Source organism: Pelodiscus sinensis, chromosome 2 (assembly GCF_049634645.1).
Source record: "Pelodiscus sinensis isolate JC-2024 chromosome 2, ASM4963464v1, whole genome shotgun sequence".
In the NCBI taxonomy this organism is placed as follows: Eukaryota; Metazoa; Chordata; order Testudines; family Trionychidae; genus Pelodiscus; species Pelodiscus sinensis.
Genome location: NC_134712.1, coordinates 182231541 through 182257473, shown reverse-complemented (window position 1 = coordinate 182257473; position 25933 = coordinate 182231541). Strand labels below are relative to the sequence as shown.

The 25933-nt window shown below is 46.4% G+C and overlaps 1 protein-coding gene across 2 annotated transcripts in view; it reads right to left on the bottom strand.

Annotated features, from left to right (window-relative positions):
* The window catches only part of GASK1A (golgi associated kinase 1A), a 70215-nt gene that overhangs the window by 11841 nt on the left and 32441 nt on the right, over positions 1 to 25933 (bottom strand). For both annotated transcript variants that reach the window (XM_006125572.4, XM_006125571.4), the window contains exon 2: positions 21408 to 22910. In XM_006125572.4, the coding sequence (XP_006125634.2) occupies positions 21408 to 22910 (1503 nt within the window). The remainder of the gene's footprint in view (positions 1 to 21407; positions 22911 to 25933) is intronic.

Here is a 25933-nt window from a genome sequence, read left to right as displayed (position 1 = left end):
TTCCACAGTTTTACCTGCCAACAATTTTAGCTGAATTGTGTTTTGTATGATCCCCCAAACTCAGATCAAAGCACAGGAGAAGAAGGTGATATCAGGAGAGCAGAGTTTGATTTTTGTGACCATTTTTGGCTTAACTCTTAGATCCCTGTCAAGGGGCAACCTACTATAGAAGCCCAGGGCCCTGTTGGCAGTGGAACAGGTCACTGCCTGCTCAGCAGGGAATCTTGCTGCAACACACTGAGCACCCAGGAAACAATTCTCCTCCCTGGGCTACTTCCTACCATTCCACATACAGTGTTCTTCTCCACCCTCTTACTCCAGGGTCATGGTTCCTGGGGTAGCTTCTCCCAGCCTGGTGCCTGCTCCTCTAGTTCCAAAGCTTTCTCCACACCTCCTTCCCCTTCCACAGTCAGCCCAGACTGAACTGCCCCAGGGCCTTTTATAGTCTGGTGCCACTGGGAGCATGCCCAGTAGGGCTGTGGAGGAGCGGCTCTCTCAAGCAGCTGGGCCCTGCTTGCTCCCTGCTCTTCAGTGCAGGAGTTGATATACCCCGTTACAATCCCCAATTAATTAATTTCATACCATGCTAGTCAGTTGATGTTTAATGAGGCACTCCAGGTAGTATTTCTCTTTCAGGGAAACCCGAGAGCTAAAGTATTTTCTGAAACAAAACACACTTGAACTCAGAAAATCGTCATACTTATTCCACGTGCATCCGACATCTAGGTGTCTGAAAGCGCAGCACACTGATTTCTCTCACCTTTTATCTTCTTTTCTGTCACAGCAGAATTAATAATCTGTGCAGAACATAAAGAACATCTCAGCTGCTTTAGAGAGATTCAATGTGCCTGTGCACTAGACAGACGTTTGATTTGATATACTCACTGGATGCCTAAGGAAAAAGGCATAGATTATCATGCACAGGAGAAGACATTGGCCACATTTTCAAAGGCAACTGAGTTTCAATTTGGATGGGTACTTATGACGAAGGCTACGTTTTACTCACAATATTTTTAGTAAAAGTCATGGACAGGTCACAAGCAGTAAACAAAAATCCATGGCTCTGTGACCTGTCCATGGTTTGTGCTATATACCTCTGAATAAAAAATGGGTGCTCTGAAGTCCAGAGGTACCATGGATGCTCTGAAGGAGGCTGTCCAGGGGTGTTGTGGCTGGTCTGGGGAGGAGGTAGCCCAGTTCCTTCTGTCACTGCTGAGGGATGGTCTGGCTGGCAGTGAGTGGCCTGGGCCTGCCACTGTTACTGGTGAGGAAGGGGGCTAGTGGGGATGGCAAGCTCCCTCCCCTGCTCTGCTCTCCCTACCCTGGAAGTGGGGGCATGTCCCTGCTGCCCCTAGGCAGAGGCACGGCCAGGGAGGCTCCATGTGCTGCCTCTGTCCCAAGTGCCCATTCTGCAGTTCCCACTGGCTAGGAACCATGGCCAGTGAGAACTGCAAGGGTGGCTTCAACAGGCAGCGTGGGGTGCTGCCTGGCCACGTCTCTGCCGAGGTGCCACAGGGACATGTTGCCGCATCCAGGGAGCCCCTCCAAGGTAAGCGCCACCTAGAGCTCTCACCCCAAACAGTTTTTAAACTAAGAGATGAGGGAAAGCCGATTGGTGCAGAGGAGTACAGGGATCAGACAGAGACATCTCTTAGGGTATGTCTAGACTGCATCCCTCTGTCGCAGAGGGATGCAGATTAGGCAGGTTGACATTGCAAATGAGGCAGGGATTTAAATATCCCGTGCCTAATTTGCATAAAAATGGCCACCACATTTTGCTGACTCAGCACTTTGTCAGCAAAAAGCAGCAGTCTAGAGGGGGATCTGTCGAGAAAGAAAGCCTTTTTCGACAGATCCTGTAGACCTCCCTGCATTAATTAACGGTAATTCGAACTCCTCCTGGAATGAGGGGTAACAGGTAATTCAAACTAAGGACTTAGTTCGAATTAATGTTTAACTGCCGCATGTAGCTGCGGGCAGTTAGTCTGGACTAGTGGCATTTAAAAATGGTGACCGGATGGGAAGATGCAAATAAAGCCCGGGATATTTAAATCCCAGGCTTCTTTTGCAACTTCGAATGCCTACATTAGCCTCACTAGTTCAAACTAGGGGGCTAGTGTAGACATACCCAATGTTAGGAATCATTAAAAAAGGGATAGAGAATAAGACAGAGAATATCTTATTGCCCTTATATAAATCCATGGTACTTGAATACTGCATACAGATGTGATCTCCTCATCTCAAAAAAGATATACTGGCATTAGAAAAGGTTCAGAGAGAGGCAACTAAAATGATTAGGGGTTTGGAATGGGTCCCATGTGAGGAGAGATTAAAGCGACTGGGACTTTTTAGCTTGGAAAAGAGAAACTAAGGGGGGATATGATAGAGGTATATAAAATCACGAGTGGTGTGGAGAGAGTGAATAAGGAAAAGTTATTTACTAGTTCCCATAATATAAGAGCTAAGGGCCACCAAATTAAACTAATGGGCAGCAGATTTAAAACAAATAAAAGGAAGTTCTTCATACAGGGCATAGTCAATCTGTGGAACTCCTTGCCTGAGGAGGTTGTGAAGGCTAGGACTATACCAGGGTTTAAAAGAGAACTAGATACATTCATGGAGGTTAAATCCATTAATGGCTATTAGCCAGTATAGGTCAGGAATGGTGTCCCTAGCCTCTGTTTGTCAGAGGGTGGAGATGAATGGCAGGAGAGTGATCGCTTGATCATTACCTGTTCGAGTCACTCCCTCTGGGACACCTGGCATTGGCCACTGTTGGCAGACAGGGTACTGGGCTGGATGGACCTTTGGTCTGACCCAGTACGGCCGTTCTTATGTTCTTATGTCCAATCCCTTGCCTCAGCCCTGTGCCCCCTCCCATGCTTAAATGCCTGTTGCTGCTGGAAGTGCCCCAACAGTGGTTGGTACGGCTGGCCCAGGGGTTGCCCAAACTGCGCAGGTTGCTCTCAAGCCAACCACTGCAAAAGTCACGGAGGTCCTAGAAAGTCCCGGAATCTGTGACTTCCCTGATGTCTCTGACTGACTTGCACCCTTACTTAAGTCTACACAATTGCACATAAGAATGGGTAATAACACCCCATCACTCTGCGGGGGAAAGACAGCAGCTAGCAGCATGCACAGCAGTAATGGAGGATCGGTGTGGATGGTGAGCATCATAGAATCATAGAACTGGAAGGAACCTCAAGAGCACATCAAGTCCGGTTCTCTGCACTCATGGCAAGATAGAGCACCATTCTAGACCATTCCTAACAGGAATCGGTCTAACCTGCTATTAAAAATCTCCAATGATGGAGATTCCACAACCTCCCTAGGCAATTTATTCCAGTGCTAAACTAGCCTGACAGGAAGGTTTCTTTTTCTAATATCAAATCTAAACCTCCCTTGCTGCAAGTTAAGCCCATTGCTTCTTGTCCTATCGTGAATATTTTTCTCCCTCTTCCTTGTAACAATATTTTAGGTACATGAAAGCTGTTAGCATGCCCCCCTCAGTCTTCTCTTTTCCAGACTAAACAAACCCTGTTCTTTCAATCTTCCCTCATAGGTCATGTTTCTAGATCTTTAATCATTTTTGTTGCTCTTCTCTGGACCTTTGCCCACATCTTTCTTGAAATGCGGCATTCAGAACTGGACACAATATTCCAATTGAGGCCTAATAAATGCTCAATAGAGATGAAGAATGACTTTCCGTATCTCGCTTGCAACACTCCTGTTAGTTTACCCTAGATTGTTGTTTGCTTTTTTGCAACAGTGTCACACTGTTGACTCATATTTAGCTTGTGGTCCACTATGACCCTTAGATCCCTTTCTGCAGTACTCCTTCCTAGACAATCACTTCCCAGTCTGCATGTGTGCAACTGATTGTTCCTTCATAAGCAGAGTTCTTTGCATTTGCCCTTGTTGAATTTTAACCTATTTTCCTCAGACCATTTCTTCAGTTTTTCTAGATTATTTTGAATTATCCTATCTTTCAGCACTTGCAAATCACTCCAAGCTTGGTATCATCTGCAAATCTAATACAGTAAACTTCTGGTAATTCGGCACCTTTAGGACCCAGGGGGTGCCGGATTATCAAATATGCCGGACCATCGGAAGGGGGAGCTATGAGGGGTCTGGGATGGAGTGGGGGGGATGCGCCCCTAGGCGCTGCGGGACCAATCTGGCAGCACCCCAGCTGCTCTGCCCCCGGCTTCCCCGAGTCAGCCGCTGGTCAGTTTCAGCAGTAGCTGAATCGGGGAAGCCGAGGGCAGAGCAGCTCCAATTGTCCAGCTGCCGGAGCACTTCCGGTTTCCAGATGGTGCCGGACCATCAGGAGTGCCAGACCATTGGATGCTGGACCAGTGGAGTTTTACTGTAATCATACTCTTTATGCCATTATCTAAATTGTTGATGAAGATATTGAACAGAACTGGTCCCAAAACTGATCCCTGTAGAATTCCACTTGTTATGTCCTTTCAGGATGACTGTGAACCAGTTATGCACCCAACTTCCATCTGCGTTGCATTTTCCTAGTTTGTTAATGAGAAGGTAATGTGAGACGGTATCAAATGCTTTACTAAAGTCAAGATAAATAACACATCTACAGTAATTACTCATTTAACATGTGCCTACTTAACCCGTTTTCACAATAGCACAATTTTTTTTGAGGGAATGTTTTTCGAATAACATGACCGTTCCCAAAATAACACAAAAATAATCAAGTGGCGGACTACTTTGCTCAGCAGTAGAAGTTGGTGAAAACAGTGGTAATACGCATGAGCGGATGAATACACGTGATCACAGCGCTCCTCCGCTCACTCACATGTTTATCTTTGTGTTTTAACAAATTGCGGCGACTTGTATTGCTAGATATTGTGTTGCTAGAGATCTAATGTTGATGTTGACGACCCAGCGCCAATAAAAAATTGACTGTGCCACCACCACTTGAAACGCAACTCCCATCTTTTCCATTATTTTTAATGGGAAAATTGGCCCTGTATAGCACGTTTTTGCTTAGGACAAACATTTTCAGAAATGCATCTATAGTGTTAAACGAGGAATTACTGTATTACCACTTCCCTCTTAACCACAAGGCTGTTATCCTATCAAAGAGAGTTAGGTAGCTTGATTTGACATGATTTATTCTTGGCATGCTCAGAGGCTCGAGATGCCTTCATGTCATCAGTCCCATGGTTCTGTTACAGGGGTTCTCAAACTTCACTGTCCCACAACCTCTTTCTGCCAACAAAAATTGCTACAGAACTCTGCGTGGGGCTGAAGCTGTAACGTGAGCCCTGCCAGCCTGGGAAAGGGGGCTGAACTCCTCAGGGTTTAGCTTCAGCACTGGATAATGGGGTTTGGGTTTCAAATTCAGCTCCAGGGCCCAGTATGTCTAATGCGGGCCCTGGTGACCCAATCTAAAAGGGGTCATGAGCCACTGCTTAAGAACTATCATTTCATTAGCATACCCGGCCCCATCCTCCTATATGATACCTGCCTTTCTACCCCCTCCCCCCCATCTCCTTTGATGAAGGCTAACCCTCCCCCACCCCAGCATTGTGCCTTCATTCAAAACCGCCTTTGCTTGGTTCCTGTGGTAATGTTATGTGTGCCCCTCTAGATATGGACATATTGCCTCTGCTCCACCCACTAGAATGTGGGAGGCTATACCATGAAGTCTGTTGCTAGGAGACTGTTTTTAGGAAACCAAGGAATACATAAATGTATATTAGCAAAGCAGAATGTATAAAGTCTTGGCTGAGTCTGGCATCTGACTTGAGTCTCTCTCCAAGAGATGGTTTGGTTCTTTGTCCCTGGCTGACAATGATGATTTTGCAGAACAGTTGTGATGCACAGTGTAAGGTTCATGCACTTACTCGCAACTGACAGCTGCTCCCCTGCACAGTCTGGCTACGTCTAGATAGCGGCACTATTTTGGGATACCGGAAGTATCCCAAAATAGCTATTCTGCATCTTTAAACACGCCCATTATTTTGAAATAGATTTCTAAATAACGGCCACGCTATTCCAGTGTCCCTGTAATCCTCGCTCCACGAGGGTTAAGGGACAATTTGGAATAACGCTTAATTTTGAAATTTGGTGCTGTGTAGACAATAAGCTATTTTGAAATTAGATCAAAATAAGATATGCAATTTGTGTAGCTCAAATTGCATATCTTATTTTGACCTACAGGTGCAGTGTAGATGCACCCTCTGTGTCTTTATTTATAGTATAACTAGAGCCAGGATAAACCATATTCCATATAGGTTAGACCTACACCATCTATTGCATATTGCACATTTCTGTACTAGAAACAGACATATACCATACAGCTCAGGATCTCAAAGTGCTGTCTAATAATGATTTTGGCCTCTCAGCCCCCCTATGAAGTAGGCAAATATCATTATACCACTTGTACAGAAGAGGAAACTGAAGCAGAGAATTTCAGTGACTTAGTCTCATCCCTAAATCTTAGATCTTCAAACTGGGACCCCCACATTCTATTCCCGGCACTGCTCTAGACACCTTGGCTACGTCTACACTGGCCCCTTTTCCGAAAGGGGATGCTAATTTTCAACTTCAGAATAGGGAAATCCGCGGGGGATTTAAATATCCCCCGCGGGATTTAAATAAAGATGTCCGCCGCTTTTTTCCGGCTTGTAGATAAGCCGGAAAAAAGCATCTAGACTGGCCCGATCCTCCGGAATAAAGCCCTATTCCAGAGGATCTCTTATTCCTTATTCCTTGAAGTAGGAATAAGAGATCCTCCAGAATAGGACTTTATTCCGGAGGATCGGGCCAGTCTAGACACTTTTTTCCGGCTTATCTACAAGCCGGAAAAAAGCGGCGGACATCTTTATTTAAATCCCGCGGGGGATATTTAAATCCCCCGCGGATTTCCCTATTCTGAAGTTGAAAATTAGCATGCCCCTTTCGGAAAAGGGGCCAGTGTAGACGTAGGCCTTCTGGGGCCTTGACTATGTAATCTAAATGCCCTTTGGAAAGGAGGTGTCTGTGATGGATTTCAGTGGTTCTGGCAGCTACAATACAACAGTGAATATATATCAGAGACTGCCTTCGACTGAAGAGAGCTTTAATGTGATGGAAGAGTATACAGCCTGCTTGGACTATTTAAGTCAGAAAATCTGAGGCCTATTTTTGTAAAGTACTTTGGGGGGGGGTTCATACTTGAAATGGAAATCTAAGCCTTTTTCTGGCAAGAGTAGTAGAAAAATGGGAAGGTCTTGAATTTGACTTGTACATAGTTGACAAGAAATTGCTGGCTAGACATAATAAATTGTTATTTGAGCTTCCAAAAAACACCTGGTTACATTTGCCAAAAGTTAATAAAATGATACAGTGCAAACAAATATTTCTTCTCCAGAAACTTTCAAGTTCATATTTTTCATAAGAACTGAGTGAAGTTAAAAAAAAAACAGGTCCCTTTAAGCCCAAGGGAGAAAAAGCAGCAGGTGTAGAGCTGGTTAAACTACAGTCGGGGACGTTTTTTATACTGTATTTCTAGCAGTGGGTACTGAGCAAAGAAGATCAGACGCAGAGCTATGTATCACTGGCTGGCTTTGGCCTGCAGAACTGTCAGAGCATTTGTCATCACTTTTGATTCATTTAATTTCTCACATCTCACCCCTCTGAGCTGCTCTTTACAATTTGAGTTTATTCTAATGTAGTATAGTGATGGCATGTTGAGTTGAGTTAAGCTCCCTGCATTACATTTGGGGTTGCCAAAGGTTCATCCAGCCTGGAAAATTTACCATGTTGCAACATACTGCAGGTTTCATACCAAAAGGACAAAGCAGAATCTGAAAAAATTCAGGCCTCATCAAAGACTCCAAAAAAGTTTACATTAATTTCAACCCTTCCAAACGGGTGGCAAGTCACTCTCTGTGAACTGTGCGTCCATTTCATGATAGCATAGTCAAAAGGCCCAGTATGGCCATGATATCGTGTGTTCCTGCATGGTATGCCACAGAATTTCACACTGATTCTTGAGTGCAAGGAAGAAAGGCATGGGAAGTGGGTGAGTACAGAACTGGAGGAGGCAAGCCCTCAGCCTCGCCCCATCTTCCTGAGGCACCGCCTCCCACACGAGCCAAGCCTCCCTCCTCCCCACCCCCGACCACCACCATAGGAGAAAGCCTCCAGTCCCCCACGGGAGCACGTGCAGGGTGGGAAGCAGACAGCCCCAGCCTCTCAGAGCATGGGGAAGGGGGGTAGCACATGTCCACTGCTTCCTTGGCCTTGGAGCAGGAAGGCAGGCAGAGCACGGTCCCAGCCTGGGAGCTGTGTTGAAGCAGAAGGTATTCTGGGGGGCAGAGTGTGAGTGGGGTTATGCTTGACAATTTGGAAAGCCATTGCATTCCCTTGCCTCTGATACCCATCGCCCATGAAGAAAGGTGCGGGACAGGAACCATGGAGTGGGAAGGGGGTTAGAAAGAGAGGGGCAGGTGGGCAGGACCAGGATGTGGGAGGGTGAGATGGATTGAAGCAGAGGGAGACAAATGCAGGCTGTGGGCACAAGGGGCAGATGGGCCTATAACCACTACAGCACACTCCCCTCCAGGTCCTGGAACTGAGTCGTGAGCTTCTATATTCCTTTGCTGGAAGCAAGGAGCTGTGAAACCCAGTGGCAAACTGTATGCCTTTGTCACGTGGAAAAACTAGTACGTGACCTTGTGCTTAAAGGCTGCATCATCGTGCATATGCACAAAAGGGCTTGGTTAACATTGCACAGCCAGTCTTCATTCTAGCATTTCCTAACTCCGGACAGCTTGACGATGAAACCTTAATCATGGGCTTTCAACATACTTGGGTTTTTTGGATGAACTTAACATTTATAAATATGGAATTGCCTGCAGGCCAACCAGTTCAGGGACCTGCCATGATAGATGTTGGACAAACATATGGTAAATTACCATCCTTGCACCAAAGGACCTTGCTGTTTAGAAGACAAGACCCAACAGGTCAATGTGGAAAACAAGTGAGTTATGGTGGGGAGGGCAAGGGAGATGGGATAACAGAAATAACAGGGGTGTGCAATTCTTAGCCAATCAGGAACAGTGATCAAAGCTCTCTACCTACCTAGCCATCAGCTGATTGTAGTTTGCTATCCACATTACAGAAGAGCTGAGCTTTCTCTGGATGTGGACCAGGAATTTTTCTCACTTGTAAAGGGCAGCTTGGAAGAAAGACCAAAAGAGCATGTCAGAGAGATGGCTAGCATTTGACTCTAGAACTCACTCCCCATCTTCGTCTGACAGAACTTGCATTTGTGGACATTGAGAATAATCTAAAACCCTTACCTATTATCTGCTAATTTTGCTGAAGGATGGTGGATTGAGGGATGGGGGCAGTGCTGATGTTGGGCATGGTTATTCTAGATTTGATTTTTATTTTACTGGACAATTGCTATATTTTGTCTAGGTTGGTTTGTATGGGCAAGTCCTTGTGTGTCTGATTCTTATTTACATGGAAGATTCTTCACATTGCTCCGACAATATAAAGGGTCCTTAATGAGGGCACACATTATATAAGCATGCATTTGCAAGTCCCTTTACACTGCTAGAGAGGTGCAAAGGGGCCTCAGTGTAAATGAGAATAGGACCCCATATATCAAATGTTGGACAAAATGTGGCTAGGTTCTTTCCCATGGAGCCAGCTGAGTTTTGCACAAAGTGGGGCTTTGCTATGTAAGGCCCACGTATTTCTACTCACAATGGTTCTTACTACATCCCTAGGGGTACGTCTACACTACAGCGCTAGTTCGAACTAACTTAGTTCGAATTAGTTAATTCGAACTAAGCTAGTTCGAACTAACGCGTCTAGAACTAAAAACTAGTTCGAACTAGCGTTTTGCTACTTCGAACTAGTAAGTCCACATTGAGTGGACTCTGAACAGGGCTTAAGGATGGCCGGAAGCAGTGCCGGCAGGGCATAAAAGGAGGACTTAGAGCATGGAGATACTGTCTCAGGCTAGCCGAGGGCTGCACTTAAAGGGTCCCGACCCCCACCCCGGACACACAGTTCTAAGGGGTGCCCCGCTTCCAAAGAAGTTCTGGCTTGGAGTGCCCTGAGTGCCCACACTGGGCACATCACACCACTCGGCCATCAGCCCGGCTGCACTTGCCGCAGGCTGCCATCTGGGGAGAGGGAGTAATTGGGGGGCTGCAGGAGAGCTTCCACCCCCAGAAGCCCGCAGAGCCAGCCCAGTCCTCCCCATCGGGGGCTCGTACCCCATTCCTCCCTCACCTCCTTCCACTTACCCTTCCCTAGCCCCTCTTCTTATTGATGTACAAAATAAAGATAACGTTTCTTCCAACATTGACTCTGTCTTTATTGAAAAAAACTGGGGGAGACTGGGAAAAGGAGGTGGGAGAGGGGAAGAGAAAGGCTGGGAGAGGGGAGGGCAACTAACATGATCAGGGGTTGGGAACAGGTCCCAGATGAAGAAAGGCTACAGAGACTGGGACTGTTCAGCTTAGAAAAGAGGAGACGGAGAGGGGACAGGATAGAGGTCTCTAAAAGCAGGGGTTGGGTGGAGAGGGTGCATACAGAAAAGTTCTTCCTGAGTTCCCATAAAGAAGGACTAGAGGACACCAAAGGAAAGGAATGGGTAGCAGGCTTGAAACTAGTAAGAGAAAGTTGTTGTTCTTGACAAAGCAAATAGTTAACCTGTGGAACTCCTTGCTGCAGGAGGCTGTGAAGGCTACAACTAGAACAGAGTTGAAAGGGAAGTGAGATCAAGTCATGGAGGTTGGGTCCATGGAGTCCTATTAGCCAGAGGGTAGGAGTGGTGTCCCTGCCTAAAGTTTGTGGAAGGCTGGAGAGGGATGGCACGAGACAAATGGCTTGGTCATTATCTTCGGTCCATCCCCTCCAGGGTCCCTAGGGTTGGCCGCTGTTGGCAGACAGGCTACTGGGCTAGATGGATCTTTGGTCTGACCCAGTACGGCCATTGTAAGCTCAGGGCTCAGTGTCGGGGGTCTCAGTGGACCCCCTTGATTTTCATGCACACCTGCTCGTGGGTGGCCAGGCTGGCAGCTCTCCTGCCCTAGACGACCACTTTCCTGTGCCTAGTGCGGAGATCGTGGACGAGGTCCACGATGTCCGCACTAGCCCAGGAAGGTGCCCGCCTCTTGCGGTCCAGGGCAAGCTCCCGGGAGCCGCCAGCCTGGTCCCGGCAAGAGGGGGTGGGCTGGGGGGCATCGGGTGGGTGGCTCTGTGCCGTGCCAGGTGCAGGGTCTGCTAGCTGGGTGCTGGCAGGCTTGCACCTGGCACGGGCACCGTAGCCAGCCCGTGCCCCTTTAAGGGGTCCGGGGCCGGGAGGGGGGCATAGAGTTTCCCTGGTGTTGGCCAGAGTGGCCACCAGGGAAACCTGGGGAGGGCTAGCCTCCCACTAGTTCGAACTAAAGGGCTACACAGCCCTTAGTTCGAACTAGCTAGTTCGAACTAGGCGTTAGTCCTCGTAAAATGAGGTTTACCTAGTTCGAACTAAGCGCTCCGCTAGTTCGATTCAAATTCGAACTAGCGGAGCGCTAGTGTAGCGCATAGGAAAGTTAGTTCGAACTAACGTCCGTTAGTTCGAACTAACTTTGTAGTGTAGACATACCCTAGGAGTCTTTAAGCATGTGGAATTGGGTCATTTGGGCCTAATTTTACCTCCACTGGAGTTAATGGGAGTTTTGCTAGTGACATCAATAGGGACTAAGATTGGGACCAAATTAATTTAACCTTTTGTCTTTTGATGATTTCCTACCATAAGGTCAATGTTGCCAGTTGAGGCAGGAAAGTGCAAACAAAAGGCAGTATTATTGAGCCAAATCAAATGATCAGCTAACGCAAAGCCAAAAATCACTACCTAAGAGATGTACACTGCAGACATTGCCAAACTAGAAGATAATTGAAACAGAGTGGGCATGTCTACACAGCAGGGCTAAACTTGAAATAAGCTACACACCTTGAGCTACGCTAACTGCATAGCTTAAGTCCAAATAACTTATTTCAAATTTGGGCATGTGTACACAGCACTTATTTCAAAATAGAGTACTCTTCCTCCGACTTCCCTTACTCCTCATACAATGAGGTTTACAGAAGTCGGAGTAAGAAGCCCGTTATTTCAAATGTATTTGGTTTGAGTCATGTTAGTGAGCCACAGTATGAAAATAAGTGTAGTCTCTGTGCAGTGTTTATAAAGGATTTTGATCAATGTAACAAGCCTTTGGAAACTACTATGAAACAACTAAATGTTAGAGAGGCTGCAAATAATAGAAGCACTCTATTCTTTATGGCGATGCCCCTAGAATGTAATACAGAATGAAAACCCTTGTATGGAATTTTGGCTAATCCTATAGAATTCACCACTGAATTTTATCTCTGCTCAAAAACTCTACAGAATTGTTCAGGATTCAAAGGATTTCATTCGCTATTAAATCCTATGGGTGCTTCTACACAGCAGGGCTTACCTCAAAATAAGCTACGCAAATTGAGCTATGTCAATTGCGTAGTTTATTTCAAAATAGCTTATTTAGAAATTGAGAGCGTCTTCACAGCACTTATTTCGAAATAGAACACTCTTCCTCCAACTTCCCTTATGCCTTGTACAATGAGGGTTACAGGAGTCAGAGTATGAGGTCCTCAAGCTTGACAGTATTTCAACAATATTTCAAAATAACTGCCTGCTGGGTAGATGCACACTAAGTTATTTTGATATAACACGAGTTATTTCAAAATAACGTTGCTGTGTAGATGTACCCATAGGGTTTTACAGTCATTTCTGAAGACATTGTTACATTTTTATAATATCTTGCTAGCTTCATCCCTATTCAGCTTTATAGGACTTTTCCATCCATGATGATCTCTTTGGAACTATTGAGAAACTCTGTGGTCTGTTTATGTCATTAGGTCTGCTTCATACCCCAGACATCATACTTTTCATTCAGGGCCAAGTCCTTGCCTTAAGTCCAATGAAATTTTTACGGTCAGGCCCAATTTTCCCAATGGGAGACACTTGAAGTATTTTGAGTGGTGAGGCAAGGAAGTGGAAAAGAGAATAAACTTGTCCTGAATCTTCCCCTTCCTGGTATTTTTGAGTCACTGTCTGGTTTCTGTCTAGTATGCCCGTGGCCCACTGTAGTCTCCACATTATTGCACTGTGATTGAATCTGAGAGCCACCTTACCTCTACACAGGAGGAGAGGCAATAGCTGTTCAAATGGTGCCCTGGCAATCAACCCACAAAGGGACACTAGTGTTCTTCGTTAAGAAAGCTGCTTTCCTAAAACTCCTTGCCCAGAGGTAAATTGCTACTCTGCAGTTGTGGAGGATTATGAATCAAGGAGCAAAGAAGGGAACCATGCTGAACTGTTTTTTCACAGAGGGAGCCCAATAAAACCCACTATCAGGGCCTGACATCACAAAAGGACATGCTCATGGCCAGAATATGGGATGTGGTGGTACTGGAATGAGGAGGGCGGAAAATGGAAAATGCATTTTGGAAAAACCTTCAGCTAAAATTGTATAGCTCCATAGAACCTAGTGACGAGTGCTTCTTAAACTTTTTGTCTCACGGTCCACTCCACTCCACACAGACCTTTCGGGGGCAGAGGGGGAATCACCTGCCAACCACCCATAATGACAAAATGGGAGCAGGAGCAGGCTGGGGTGGGGGTCTGGCCAGGAGGTTGGGTGCAGGAGGAGGCTGGGGAGGTAGGGTGCAGGAGCAGTGGGCTGGGTCTGGCTGGAAGGTTGGGTGCAGAAGCAGCAGGCTAAGGGTGTGGGGTCTTGGTGAGAGGTAGGGTGCAGGAGTGGGCAAGGGGTGGAGGATCTGGGCATGAAGGGGGTGGGGATGCTTACATGGCTCCATGGCTCCTGTTGCTCCCAGGCACCACCCATGCTGCTCCCATAAGCCATAATTCCAGCCAATCAGAGCAGCAGGAAACACCTCCAGGAAAGAGGGTTTCTGCATTGCCATTCTCCCAGGTTGGGGAAGGGGGAGCAGCAGCATGTGGAGCCGCTTCCTTCCCCCACGAACCAAATCTAGCCCACAAGGTTCATGCCTCCTCTCCCCAGCAATGAACTATAGCTGGAGACAAGCCCTGAGCCTATGGCCCACCTGCAAGTCTATCTGGGACCACTAGTGGGCTGCGGACTACACTTTGGGTGTGTCTAGACTACAGGGTTTTGTTGACAAAAGTTGGCTTTTATCAACAAAACTATACCTGCGTCTCCACTACCGCCGCGTTCGGTCGACAGTAAGTCAACAGAATGCAGCAGTTTTGTCGACAGCGGTAAACCTCATTTTACGAGGAATAACGCCTTTTGTCAAAAGCACTCTTTCAAAAAAAGGCGCTATTGCATGGAAACTGTGCTTTTTCAAGAGAGCATCTAGACTCTCTTTCGAAAAAGTGGCTTGCTTTTTCGACAGTACTGACTGTAGTCCAGACGCTCTTTTTTGACACAGGCTTTGTCGACAGTATCTGTTGACAAAGCTTCTGTCGAAAAAGGCGTGCAGTCTAGACATAGCCTTTGAGAACCACTGCTAGAGACAGATGATGTAAATCAATGTAGCTCCACTGATTCTATGCTGATTTACACCAGCTGAGGATGTGACTATAATACAGTTTTGAAGTAAAAATACCACAGGTGAAGTCCTCGTTCCATTGAAGTGAAGGGAATTTTGCACTGTTTTCAATAGGGCCAGGATTTTACCCCATAACACCACTAACCCATACTGAGATGTGTTTATTAGTAAGCTCTAAAGTCAGAGGTAAACATAAAAGAGCTGGTCACAGAATTTCCATTTCCGTTCCTTAAAAGCTTATTTTGCTTCCTCTTAATTATAATATGAATGCTAATGACTTTAATGTAAAATATTCCAGTCATGACTGGATTTGTTAAATCTAATCAAGATTGGCCCCTTCTGCCAGCCATACTTTGAGGTTATAAAGATCAATGGCTAAGATCTGTCAATAAATAACAAAATAAAAAGGAACAGGAACACATATTTTAGTAGAGATTTAAAAAAAAAACTTTTCAGATGTTTTCCCCCTTAATGCTGATCCCTAAAGAGCTAAGTAATAGCTCTGAGGTGCATAAACAAGATTCCATCTCCCATATAAACTCTATCTTCTTCCTCTCAATTGCCCCTAATAACGCACAATTCTCTGTTCAGAGACAATGTGATAATCCCCCACAGCAGCAGGTTGTGATGTTCCAGATGGAAGATTAAGCACCCTTAATCCACACACAGAAGAGAAGGAAAATCTCCATGATGGGAAGAGGATCCTGTTAGAGAAAAAGCTGATTTTCAGCAACAAAATAACACCCAGGAACAAAAAAGTCAGGATAATTTGAGACTGACTTAAGATTCTTTTAAATAAGCATGACCTCACACAGTGTGAATCAGGAGTAACTCCACCCAAATCAGTGAAGTTACATCAGGATAAAACTAGAATAAGGATCAGGTTAGATGTGTCTGAAACTTGCCTGGGTATCCATGTTCCCCTTCAAGTCCAAAAGGCTTTGCATGCACACATTTTGTTCAGGCACAGCTTTTACACTGAGCTTCCAAACTGCACAGAACATTGAGAAGTGATAAAACAGCTGTCTCTCCCCTCCACACACATTGATTGATTATTAAACACATGTTTACTGAAGATTAACAGCTATGCAAACAGTGATGGCATTTCATGAGCACAAAAGTGAAGACATTTTTATTTACATGTACCTTGTAAATGACCAAAAAAAAAAGCCTTTCTGTGCTTCTCTCATACTTACAGACAGATCAGAAGGGCTTTTGGTGTTTGAAAAGCAGCTTGGATTCTATTTGGTTGGAGGGGTGGGAGGGAAGGTCACATTAGAAAAAATCAAGTCCTGTCTAGGCTTAGAGGCCCTATAAGGACTAGTGAAGTGGTGACATCAGGAGAACCAAGAGGATACAAGCTAAGCAGGAGCTAAAACCTTTGAACACCTCTGTCTTTATAGCATTCTTTATACAGCACAAAAACAAGAATAGGCAGTTCCCCTTTGAGTAATACGGCTTAATGGCAGGTCTGAAACATAAATGGCCTTGAGCCAGATTCCCTGTTACTCTGCATCTCTGCTAGTTATTTCCACTTCTACAAAGTGAATGCAAAATGCTGTCAAATCTGAATGGTAAAGAGCCCCACTAGTGTAAGTTACAACACAAGTTGCAGGGCAGCCGAGGGTCAGGCCCCCTTCTCTCTTCTTTGAATGAGAATGGAAAGACTTTACGTTGAGGTATTTGTAACTCCATCACTGCTTTGGTTTTGTTGGATTCCAGAGGGGAGCCCAAGGGGTGGGGGAAGGGATGCTTCTTGCTGTGCGCAATACCTCAGTGCGAGTGACAACAGTCAAGACTCCCTGTGGCATAACACATATTTTTCTTCTTCTTTTAGTCCTAATGACGGGTCCCAAATTGACAGCTCTGCAGTCTGCTATTTAGTGACACAGCTGAGACAGCATGGGCAGCTGCAGTACACACTTCCTCCCACTGCGATATATCTACACTTTGATCTATATTTGGACATCCGCTAGATGAAAGTTACAGTTCTCCCTCCCTACGCATTCCATCAACTGTCTCACTCCTGAAGCTGTTAACAACTGTGCCTGTTATATGGGGCAAGGATTTTTGCATTGTGGACACTGGTCCTTCAGAACCTGGGTGAACCTCCAACTCCTTGTCCAGACACTAGATCAGCCATACGGAGGGAATGAGTTTTGACAACATATGACAAGGGTCCTAGTGAATTCACAGCCATGAAAAACGTATCATGGACCATGAAATCTGGTCTCCCCTTATGAAATCTGGCATTTTCTGTGCTTTTATCTTATACTACAGGGAATTAATGGGGGAGACCAGCTTTTCCCAAATTGTGGGTCCTGATCCAAAAGTGAGCTGTCTCAGGAGGGTTGTAATATCATCACCTTTACTTTTGTGCAACTTTCACAACTAGGCATCTGGAGAGCAGTGGCTATTAGCCAGGTGTCCAGCTCTGAAGGCAGTGCCCTGCCAGGAGCAGCACAGATGTAAGGGTGGTAATAGCACTTCCTGACTTCTGCACTCCTGCCTGCACTGCTGGGTCCTCAGTCAGCAGCCACCACTCTTTGGACACCCCGTTCTGAAGGCAGCAGTGCACAAATAAGGGTGCATGGTATGGTACTACCACCCTTACTTCTGTGCTGCTGCTGGCAGCGGCTCTGCCTTCAGAACTGAGGTCTCAGCCAGCAGCCGCTGCTCTCCAACTGCCCAGTTTTGAAGGCAGCACCGCTGCCAGCAGCAGTGCAGAAGTAAGGGTAGCAGTTCTGCAACCTTGCCACAGTAATCTTGTGAGTTCCCTTCCATCCTGCAACTCCTTTTTGGGTCAGGACATCTACAATTACAGCACTGGGGAATTTCAGTGTTAAATAAGACATTTATTATTTTTTAAATCCTATGACTATGAAATTGACCGAAATGGGCCGTGACTATGGTAGAGCTGAGTGCTCACTGTAAGCTGTGTGCTTGGGTGACCAGCCAGGAGAGATTCAGGTGCTGCCCAGCTGATTAGCAGAGTGCCTACAGTCACCAGCATGTGTTTCTAATGCCTCCGTGCACACATAACAAAATTTACTTTGCACATGTAAGGAAAAAAATTAAAGAGACACAGACATTTAGCTCTTTAAATAGTGGGAGATTATTTAAAACATTTCCTAACCACCATGAATGTCATGTATTGCACATGCTCACTAACTTCCGCCAATATGCTTTAATAAGCAATTTTCTCTTTTTTCCAATAGCTGGTAATTGCCTTATAAAATGTGCACTGAAAGATCCAGAATTAATCAAGCTTCTCTGATGACTAAACAGGAGAGATGTCCCCAACTCCCACTGAAGTCAGCCCCTTCAGGAGCAAAGACTAATGAGGACCAAAAGCCCACAGAGCGAGGACACTACTGTACGTAACAGTAAATGCCAGGAGAGAGTGGGGTTAATGTCAGAGTGGGCAAATGTGTATTTTGTAATTAAAGGTTGAAGTTTTCTACAAGATCCTTCTATTCGGCTGCTTTTTCCCACTGGTAAGCCAAAGAGTTCTTGACACCTTTTTTCTAGGAAACCTAATCCTCTGCCCATAATCTTATGCCAACGTTTTTGAGGAAGCCTGGAATACTTCAGGCATCACTGTTTGACTTGGTTGGTGTAATGCTAGCCAGGAAATGAATGGCAAAGACCCAGCAAAGCTAGATGAAGCTCCTTGCTGGCTGCACAATTCTCTACTTGAAAGGTAGTTCGTTCTGCAAACAGATTGAGTCTGGTGGGTTAGGAGATTTGCCACGCTTGGTACAGCAAAGATGACACTGAAGGTTTGTTCAGAATGGAAAGCTACTGTGTACAGGTTTCAGCCTTTTCCAGTGTCAAGTCCCAGACACACTGAAACCTGAAGAATTAAAACAAATGATAGCAACAGTTTGCCCTGTCAAAGAGGCAGCAATCCAGCATATCCCTGCTCAAGGCAGAATTCCCCTGGGTTAGTATCAGTTTCAGGCTTCAGACTGAATCAGTTATCTGTGTGAGAAATCCCCGGCACAGAGTTCTGCTGATGGATGATCAGGGCTTGCTGTTCTTTATCTGTAGTTTGAGAATTCAAATAAGGTTAGATGCTCATGGCAAACTGAAAAGCAAATGAATACATGAAGGAGTCCAGACTGCAGACGTTCTGGGACTGAGTGGCTTCTTATGGGAACAGTGTTTGCAGATGGTGAGGTGATGCTTTTGGTGTAAGTCACCACAGCATCTTGTACATCAAGGAATCTACACTGATTTATCCCAGCAGGAGATCTGGCCACTCCCTTCCCTCCCCCTCTTCAAGGCTTGGTCAGGCAACCTTTCCTCAGGTAAGCAGGCCCATTTAAGTCCCTAGGGAGGATAATCTGAGTCAGAATGGCAGGACTGAGCCATGTGTCACAGACTGATTATCAAATGGCATTGTGAACTCCATTAACCTGAATCATAATGAGTCAAAGCCATGGAGTAGTGGCACAGTGATCAGCACATGGTTATGACCTCATAAACCTACAATAACACAGAGTACAAAATCAAGTGTCACAATCTAATTAGGATGAATACGAAAATGAATATATTTTTTAAAAGGCGTTAACTTTTGCACATTTGTCCGTGATTCATTTTAATCACGCAGCTGCATGGGAAAAAAAGCCCATGCCTCTCTTGGAGTGGACTTTGAAAACAAACAAAACCAGTGAGTTTTCATTTCTGATGGTAGTTTGAGTTTGGAAACCAAACAATCTGGAACTAAATTCTGCTTCCTCTTCAGCCTCCCGTTTACCTTCACTCTCCCAGTTGTGTTCTATTTGGCAGGGTGTCTGAGGAAGCACTTGGATGGAGACACACACCTTTGCATAGCTACGTTGACTGGTCTGGAGCCAGGCATTCTTGAGTTTTAATTGTGGCTCTCTTACTGATACACTCTGTGTCCTGGAGCCGTCAGTTGGCTTTGTGCCTTAGATTCTCTATTCATAAAATCAGAATAATAATGCCTACCTGTCTGCCGCCCAGAAGCTTTGGGAGGGTTAATTAGTATTTATAAAGCATTTTGACCATGGAAATTCTTTTACAAATGCCAAGCATAATTATAGAGACAAGGTGGGTAAGGTAACATCTTTTACTGGGCCATCTTTGGTTGGTGAGAGAGACAAGCTTTTGAGCTACACAGAGTTCTTCTTTGGGTCTGGGAAACTAACTTAGGGCTTGTCTCCATTATGAGGGGAGCGACTGATCAACCGGCAGTCGATTTAGCAAGTCTAGTAAAGACCCACTAAAGTGACCACCGATCACTCTCCTGTCAACTCCAGTACTCCAGCAGGACAACATTAGGGGAATCAACAGGATATTTTTTGTGTCAACCCTCTGCAGTGTGTACTGTGCAGTAAGCAGATATAAGCTAGTCGATCTGAGTTCTACTAACATAACTCAAATTGCTTAGATTAGATCGATCTGTCCTTGAAGTGTAGACCTTGTCTAAGAGTATTACTGCTAATACAAGGTGAAACAGATTGTTTAGCATGCTGGTTCCCAACCGCTGGGCTGTAGCCCACTGCCGGGCCACTGACCTCTGGCTGTCGGGCCGCAGTGGCTCTGGGGGCTGGGGTACGTTGCTCTCACCGCGGCTGTTGGGAGAGGCATATCCTGCCACAACTCTCAGTCATCCAGTGCCAGGCAGGGGCAGTGTCTCCTCCCAGCCGCAGAAGAGTGTTTCCCTGTGCGGAGGGAAGACCGTGCAGATATGCCTCTCCCAACAGCCATGGCAGGAGGGGAGGTGATAGGCAGTGTACATGGGCAGCTGTGCAGGGCTAGGCGAGAGGTGCAGGGAAGGCACTGGGACTCCAGAGGCAGGGCTAGTGCTGGGGGGCTCTGGAGCTGAGCTAGTAGTGGGGGGCTAAGGGGACAGGGCTGGCACTGGAAGGCTTTGGGGATGGGGCTAATATTGGGGGCTGGCACTGGGGGAGGACTCTGGACGGTTGGGACTCTGGAAACAGGAGGCTGGTACTGAGGAGGTTATAAGGGGCAGGGAGCTGGCACTGAGGTGTTTGGGATGAGGGTTGGCACTGCGGGGGCTCTGAGGGTGGGAAGCTGGCACGGGGGGCGTTGGGTGCAGAGGACTTTGGGTTCAGTGGCTAGCACTGGGGGTAGTGGAGTGGTAGAGGGCTCTAGGGATTAGGGCTGGACCTGGGACTCTGAGGACTGGGCTTTGGCAGATCAGTAATGCTTTATTTGCATATTTATCATTTGCATAATGAATATGCAAATAAAATGATGTTTACTGGGCTCTTAGGAGAAATGTAGGGGTAAATTAGAACTAAATAACAGCACAGAACACTAAGAGCAAGGACTGGTGGCTGTAAACAAACTTTATGAGACCGTGGGAAACTTGGCCACACCCATGGTAAGTGGACATCCAGCTAACTAAAATCATGCTGGACCACGGATGTTGTCAGACCAGCAAATGCTGTACTAGAGAAGTTCAACCTGTAATGGATACTTCTGCTGGGTTTGTTTGGCTCACATTTTTTTCTACACTCCAGAGTTGGAAATCTTCCCACATCTCCCCTGTCCCCAACTTTGTGAAATAAGACTTTCACTGAAACAAGATGTAATGCTGAAGGTGGAACCAAACCTGGGACCTGTAGAGTTTAGTGCATGAGTCTTTACTACTTGAGCTAAAAGTCAGCTGGTTCTCAGCTAAGGCTGTAGAGGAAACTCGTTCTTATGCACGCACTCATGCACGCATGCTCTCTCTCTCCTCTCCCCGCCTCCAAGAGAAGAAAAAAGCATACCAATGCCAAGAGCATACCAATCCCATGTTCCAATAGCAAGCATACCTGTAGGAGAAAATCAAAGAGCGCCAATTTGGCCCATTCCGTGTGCCGGACACTCAAACACGGAGCTATTCCGAGAGCTGCTGTGGAGTCCGCCATGCCACACCGCTGCCGCAGCAGAGTCTGATACTGTAGCCACCCAAGTGCAAAAGAGTTCTGGTCATTGTTGGGGTCATCGAGGTGCTGGATATCTGGCACCCACCATATGATGGGCCTCGCTGCACCGTTGGTGTATTTATAGGGCAGCAGGGGACTGTTGAATTTGCGGGCCACTGCAGGCAGACTCCTATTCAGCCCCAGCACTCTGTCCAAGTGGAAAGCTAGCACCTCATAGAGGTCACTGGGCCGCTTTATTAACCCACAGAGCCCATCCAAACAGTCTTGTTTAAGGTCAGATGGGGAAATGTCTTGGCTGGCCGAAAGGCTGACTCTGAGTATTTGTCCATGGGCAGGAATTCTAGTTTTGGTCACCACTTTGCCATTTGCCAGCCATTTCATCTTCTGCACGTCGTCTGCCGTAAACCAAGGTGGGATCCTCTCCCCAAACCTCAGGCTTCCCTCCCATTTGGCAGAAAGGGCATCTGCTCGAGTCTTCATACACCATTCCGATGTCTGTAACTGCTTAGCCACATCCACCCCGAAATGAGCTCCTGGCTCTCCAGGCTCCTGGGAGTAACTGCCTGTCTGTCTCTGAGTGCTTGCTGCACTTTTGAAGGGCAGCCTGATATCTGCTTCTGAGATAAAGGCTTTAATCAAATCTGAATGCTGCAGCTCAGTGCCAGCTGCTTGCACATCTGGTTTGCATTGGTCCTGCGCCACAGCTGGCTGGCTTGCAAAAGAGTTCTTAAGAAGTAAAACAAACTCCCGCTTTCCATCCTGCAAACCCCTTTTATTGCTGAGGGAAGAAGAAAAGAAAGGGGCCGCCGCCATTTGTGGTTTCATATCTGCCTTCTTCACTGTCAGTTTATAGAAATGGCTATTGTTCCCCATATTCTTTAGTGAAAAATGAGTATTAAGCTCCCTTTTCTTCTCACCATTGGTCCCGCGAGGAATGTTTTCATGCGGTAATTTATTGCTGGCTTCAGAGCTTTTCCCAACAATGTTATGTTTCCTAATCTCTCCTTTCTGCTTTCTCTTTGCTTTCAGCAGCGTGTGGTTTTGTTGGCGCAGGCTGCTTGGCTTGATCTTTTGTTTGCAAGTGGCATGGGGATGGTGTGAGGATTGCCTGTCCTTATTGGTGCCAGGAGGAGCGGATTTCCATTCACTGTGGTCAAAGCTCCTGGCCCCCCAGGGAACAGAGGTAGTGGTGTGTGTCCACAGTCGCCTGGGCCGGATGACTTTCCTATCTGGCTCAGCCAGTACCAAGAACTGTAAATCGGACTCCCTGTAGCTGTTTGGAAGCAGCAGTGGAAAACTTGTAAATGCCACCACAGAGAAAGCAAGCAAGAAGCAGAATCCAGCCACAGGTGGCTTCTTCAGCCTCCCCCTTCTCCGTGATCTCTGAGCCTGTGGAGGCAGAAAGAACAACCTTATTGACTACATTATGGGGGAAAGCTAGAGCTAGGGCAGAACCTGTCTTCATGAAATGTATTGGCCTACAGGGAGTTTGGTTGATCAATGCAAATGGTATCCATAAATCATATTGTATTAGCTCTCACACAAGTGGCATCCATACTTCCAGGAAGATCGGTGCTCTGTAGGTCGATCTTCCAGGTTCAATTTAGCAGGTCTAGTAAAGACCCGCTAAATCGAACACTGAGGATGCACCCATCGACCCTGGTACTCCTTGGAGTTGCAAGGAGTAAGGGAAGTTGATGGGAAAGTTTCTCCCATCGACCTCCCACTGTGGGGCCAACCCAGAAATTCGGTTTAAGGTATGTTGACTCCAAAAACACTATTCTCATAGCTGGAGTTGCGTATCTCAAATCAAAATTTCGCCACCAGTGTGGACTTAGCCTATGGCTCCTATACAGCTCCCACTAATGTCAGTAGCAAACCCCCAGTGATATCAGTGGGAACAGGGCTGGGCTGTGATGTAACTCCAGAGGCTTCACCGAAGCTGAATTTGGCCTAAAGAGGGGAAGAAAGTGAAAAAGTCAGGGTTTTTAATTAAAAAGACAATTATGCATCATCCTGGCCATTGTAAAACATGCTTCACTGCTTCACCAGCACTCTGATAATATCTTATTATTGGGGGACAGCAAGAGAGCTTAAAGGAACATCTGGAAAGACACAGATTTCCAGTGCATAATGTAATGCCAACTATTGCAGGACTTTGACTTATATTTGCCATAACCCTCTATGTTTCTGCCTTGCCTCTGTCTCTTTCTCATTTTGTATAGATTCATACATTCCAAGGCCAGAAGGGACCAGTGTGATCATCTGGTTTGACCTCCTGTGTAAGGCACACCATGGAACTGCCCCAAAATAATTCCTAGAACAGATCTTTTTGGAAAACACCAAAATTGTGATTTGGAAATTGTCGAAGGTGGAGGATGACCCTTTGTAACTTGTTCCGATGGTTAATTACTCTCACTGTTAAAACCTGGATGCCTTATTTCCAGTCTGAATTTGTCTAGCTTCACCTTCCAGCCACTGGAAGTTGTACTCTTCTCTGCTAGACTGAGGAGAATATTCAATATTGTTCTTCATGTAGATACTTAGAGTCTGCGATCAAGTCACCCCTTCACCTTCTCTCTAGGCTAAGGGGACAGCCCCTGGAGTCTCTCTCTTCAAGGCATGTTTTCTAATCCTTTCATCATTCTTGTGGTCTGTCTCTAAACCAGTAGTCACCAACCCGTAGTTCAGGATCTACTAGTAGATCTTGGAGCCTCTGACAAGGGATCCTGACTGGTTTGGCCAAGAGGCTAACAAGTGCCAGCACTTCAGCTGCTCCTCCTCCCACTGCTGCACACCTCCTGCCCTTTGCCGGCAAGCTGTTCCCCTCAGGAGCCTCCTGCTTTCTGGGCAGGGCAGTGGAGGAAAAGGGAGCGCTGATGTCAGGGTGCCCCCTCCCCCTCTGTATTATTTCTCCACAGAGCAGAGTGTGGGGCATAACAGGACTTGGGATGGAGTTTACTGGCTGCTTTTGGGAGTGGTGCAGGGCCAGGGCAGGGGTGAGCCTCCCTTAGCCCCACTGCACCACCACCCAGGAGCCACCTGTGGTAAGCAGCACCTAGCTGGAGCCCACATCCTGAAACCCTACCCCAGTCATGAACCCTCTCCTGAACCCCAAGCCCCTGCCCTAACCCCGAGCACCCATGTATCCAAACACCCTCCCGGAGCCTGTCCCTAGAAGCCCCCCTGGCATCCAAACTGCCTGCACCACGCTCAGCTCTGAGCCCCTCTCGCACTCCAACTCCCTTAATCCAAAACCAGAGCCTGCACCTCAATCCTCTGCTCCAGCCTGGTGAAAGGGAGGGAGGATGGAGTGAGCAGGGTTGGGGCCTCAGAGAAGGGGCACAAAGGAGGTGGGACAAAGGTATTTGGGTTTGAGGTAGATCCTGGATTGCACTTAAATACAAAAAAAGTGATCTCATGCTTGAAAAGTTTGGAGACCACTGCTCTAAACTCGCTCCCATTTTTCAACATCCTTCTTGAATTGTGGACACCAGAACTAGAGGCTGTATTCCAGCAGCAGGCTGAGCCGTACCAAATACAGAGGTAAAATAACTCGCTACTCCTACTTGAGCTTCCCCTGTTTATGCATCCAAACCCTGTTTATGCATCTCCTGTTTATGCAGTGGCCTCTTTGGCCACATCACACTGGGGGATCACAATCAGTTGGTTATCCAACACAATCCCCAAATGTTTTTCAGAGTCACTGTTTCCAAGGATGGAGTCCCTCCTCCTGTAAGTATGGCCAGCATTCTTTCTCCCCCGATACATACATTTAGCCATATGCAATGCATTGTTTGCCGGTGCCCAGTTTGTCAAGAAATCCACATTTTTGGCCTCTTCATTATTTATCCCTCCCCCAACTTTTCTGTCATCTGCAAACTTTCAGTGATGATTTTATGTTTACTTCCAGGTCATCAGTAAAAATATTAAATAGCGTATGGCCATGGACCGCTCCCTGAGGGACCCCACTAGCAACTATTTGTTGAGGAGAACCCATTTACAATTGCACTTAGAGGCCTATCGATCAGCCAGCTTTTAATCCATTTAATGTGTGCCAGGTTACTTTTATATCGGTCTAGTTTTTTAATCAAAATGTCACACTGCCTGATGTTCTAGCACACCCCCTATGTTCTGCTCAGTTGTCTCACCTTCTTCTCCCTGTAACAGCCTTTTTCTATTGATATTGGCATGGGAGTCACAACAGCAGCTTCTGTCTCTCATACATGTCATTGTGGTCAGCCCAGCTGAGCCAGCCTGGAGGGAAAAGCATGAGGATCCTGGAAAGGAGTCTCCATAGCTTACTACTCCTATGGAGCAAGGGGGAAGCAGGGAACAGCCTTTTTCCACAAGAAGCATCTTTGTTTTGTATGCCGCCTTTTGCACCTGAACGTCCGCTGTGCCTCATAACC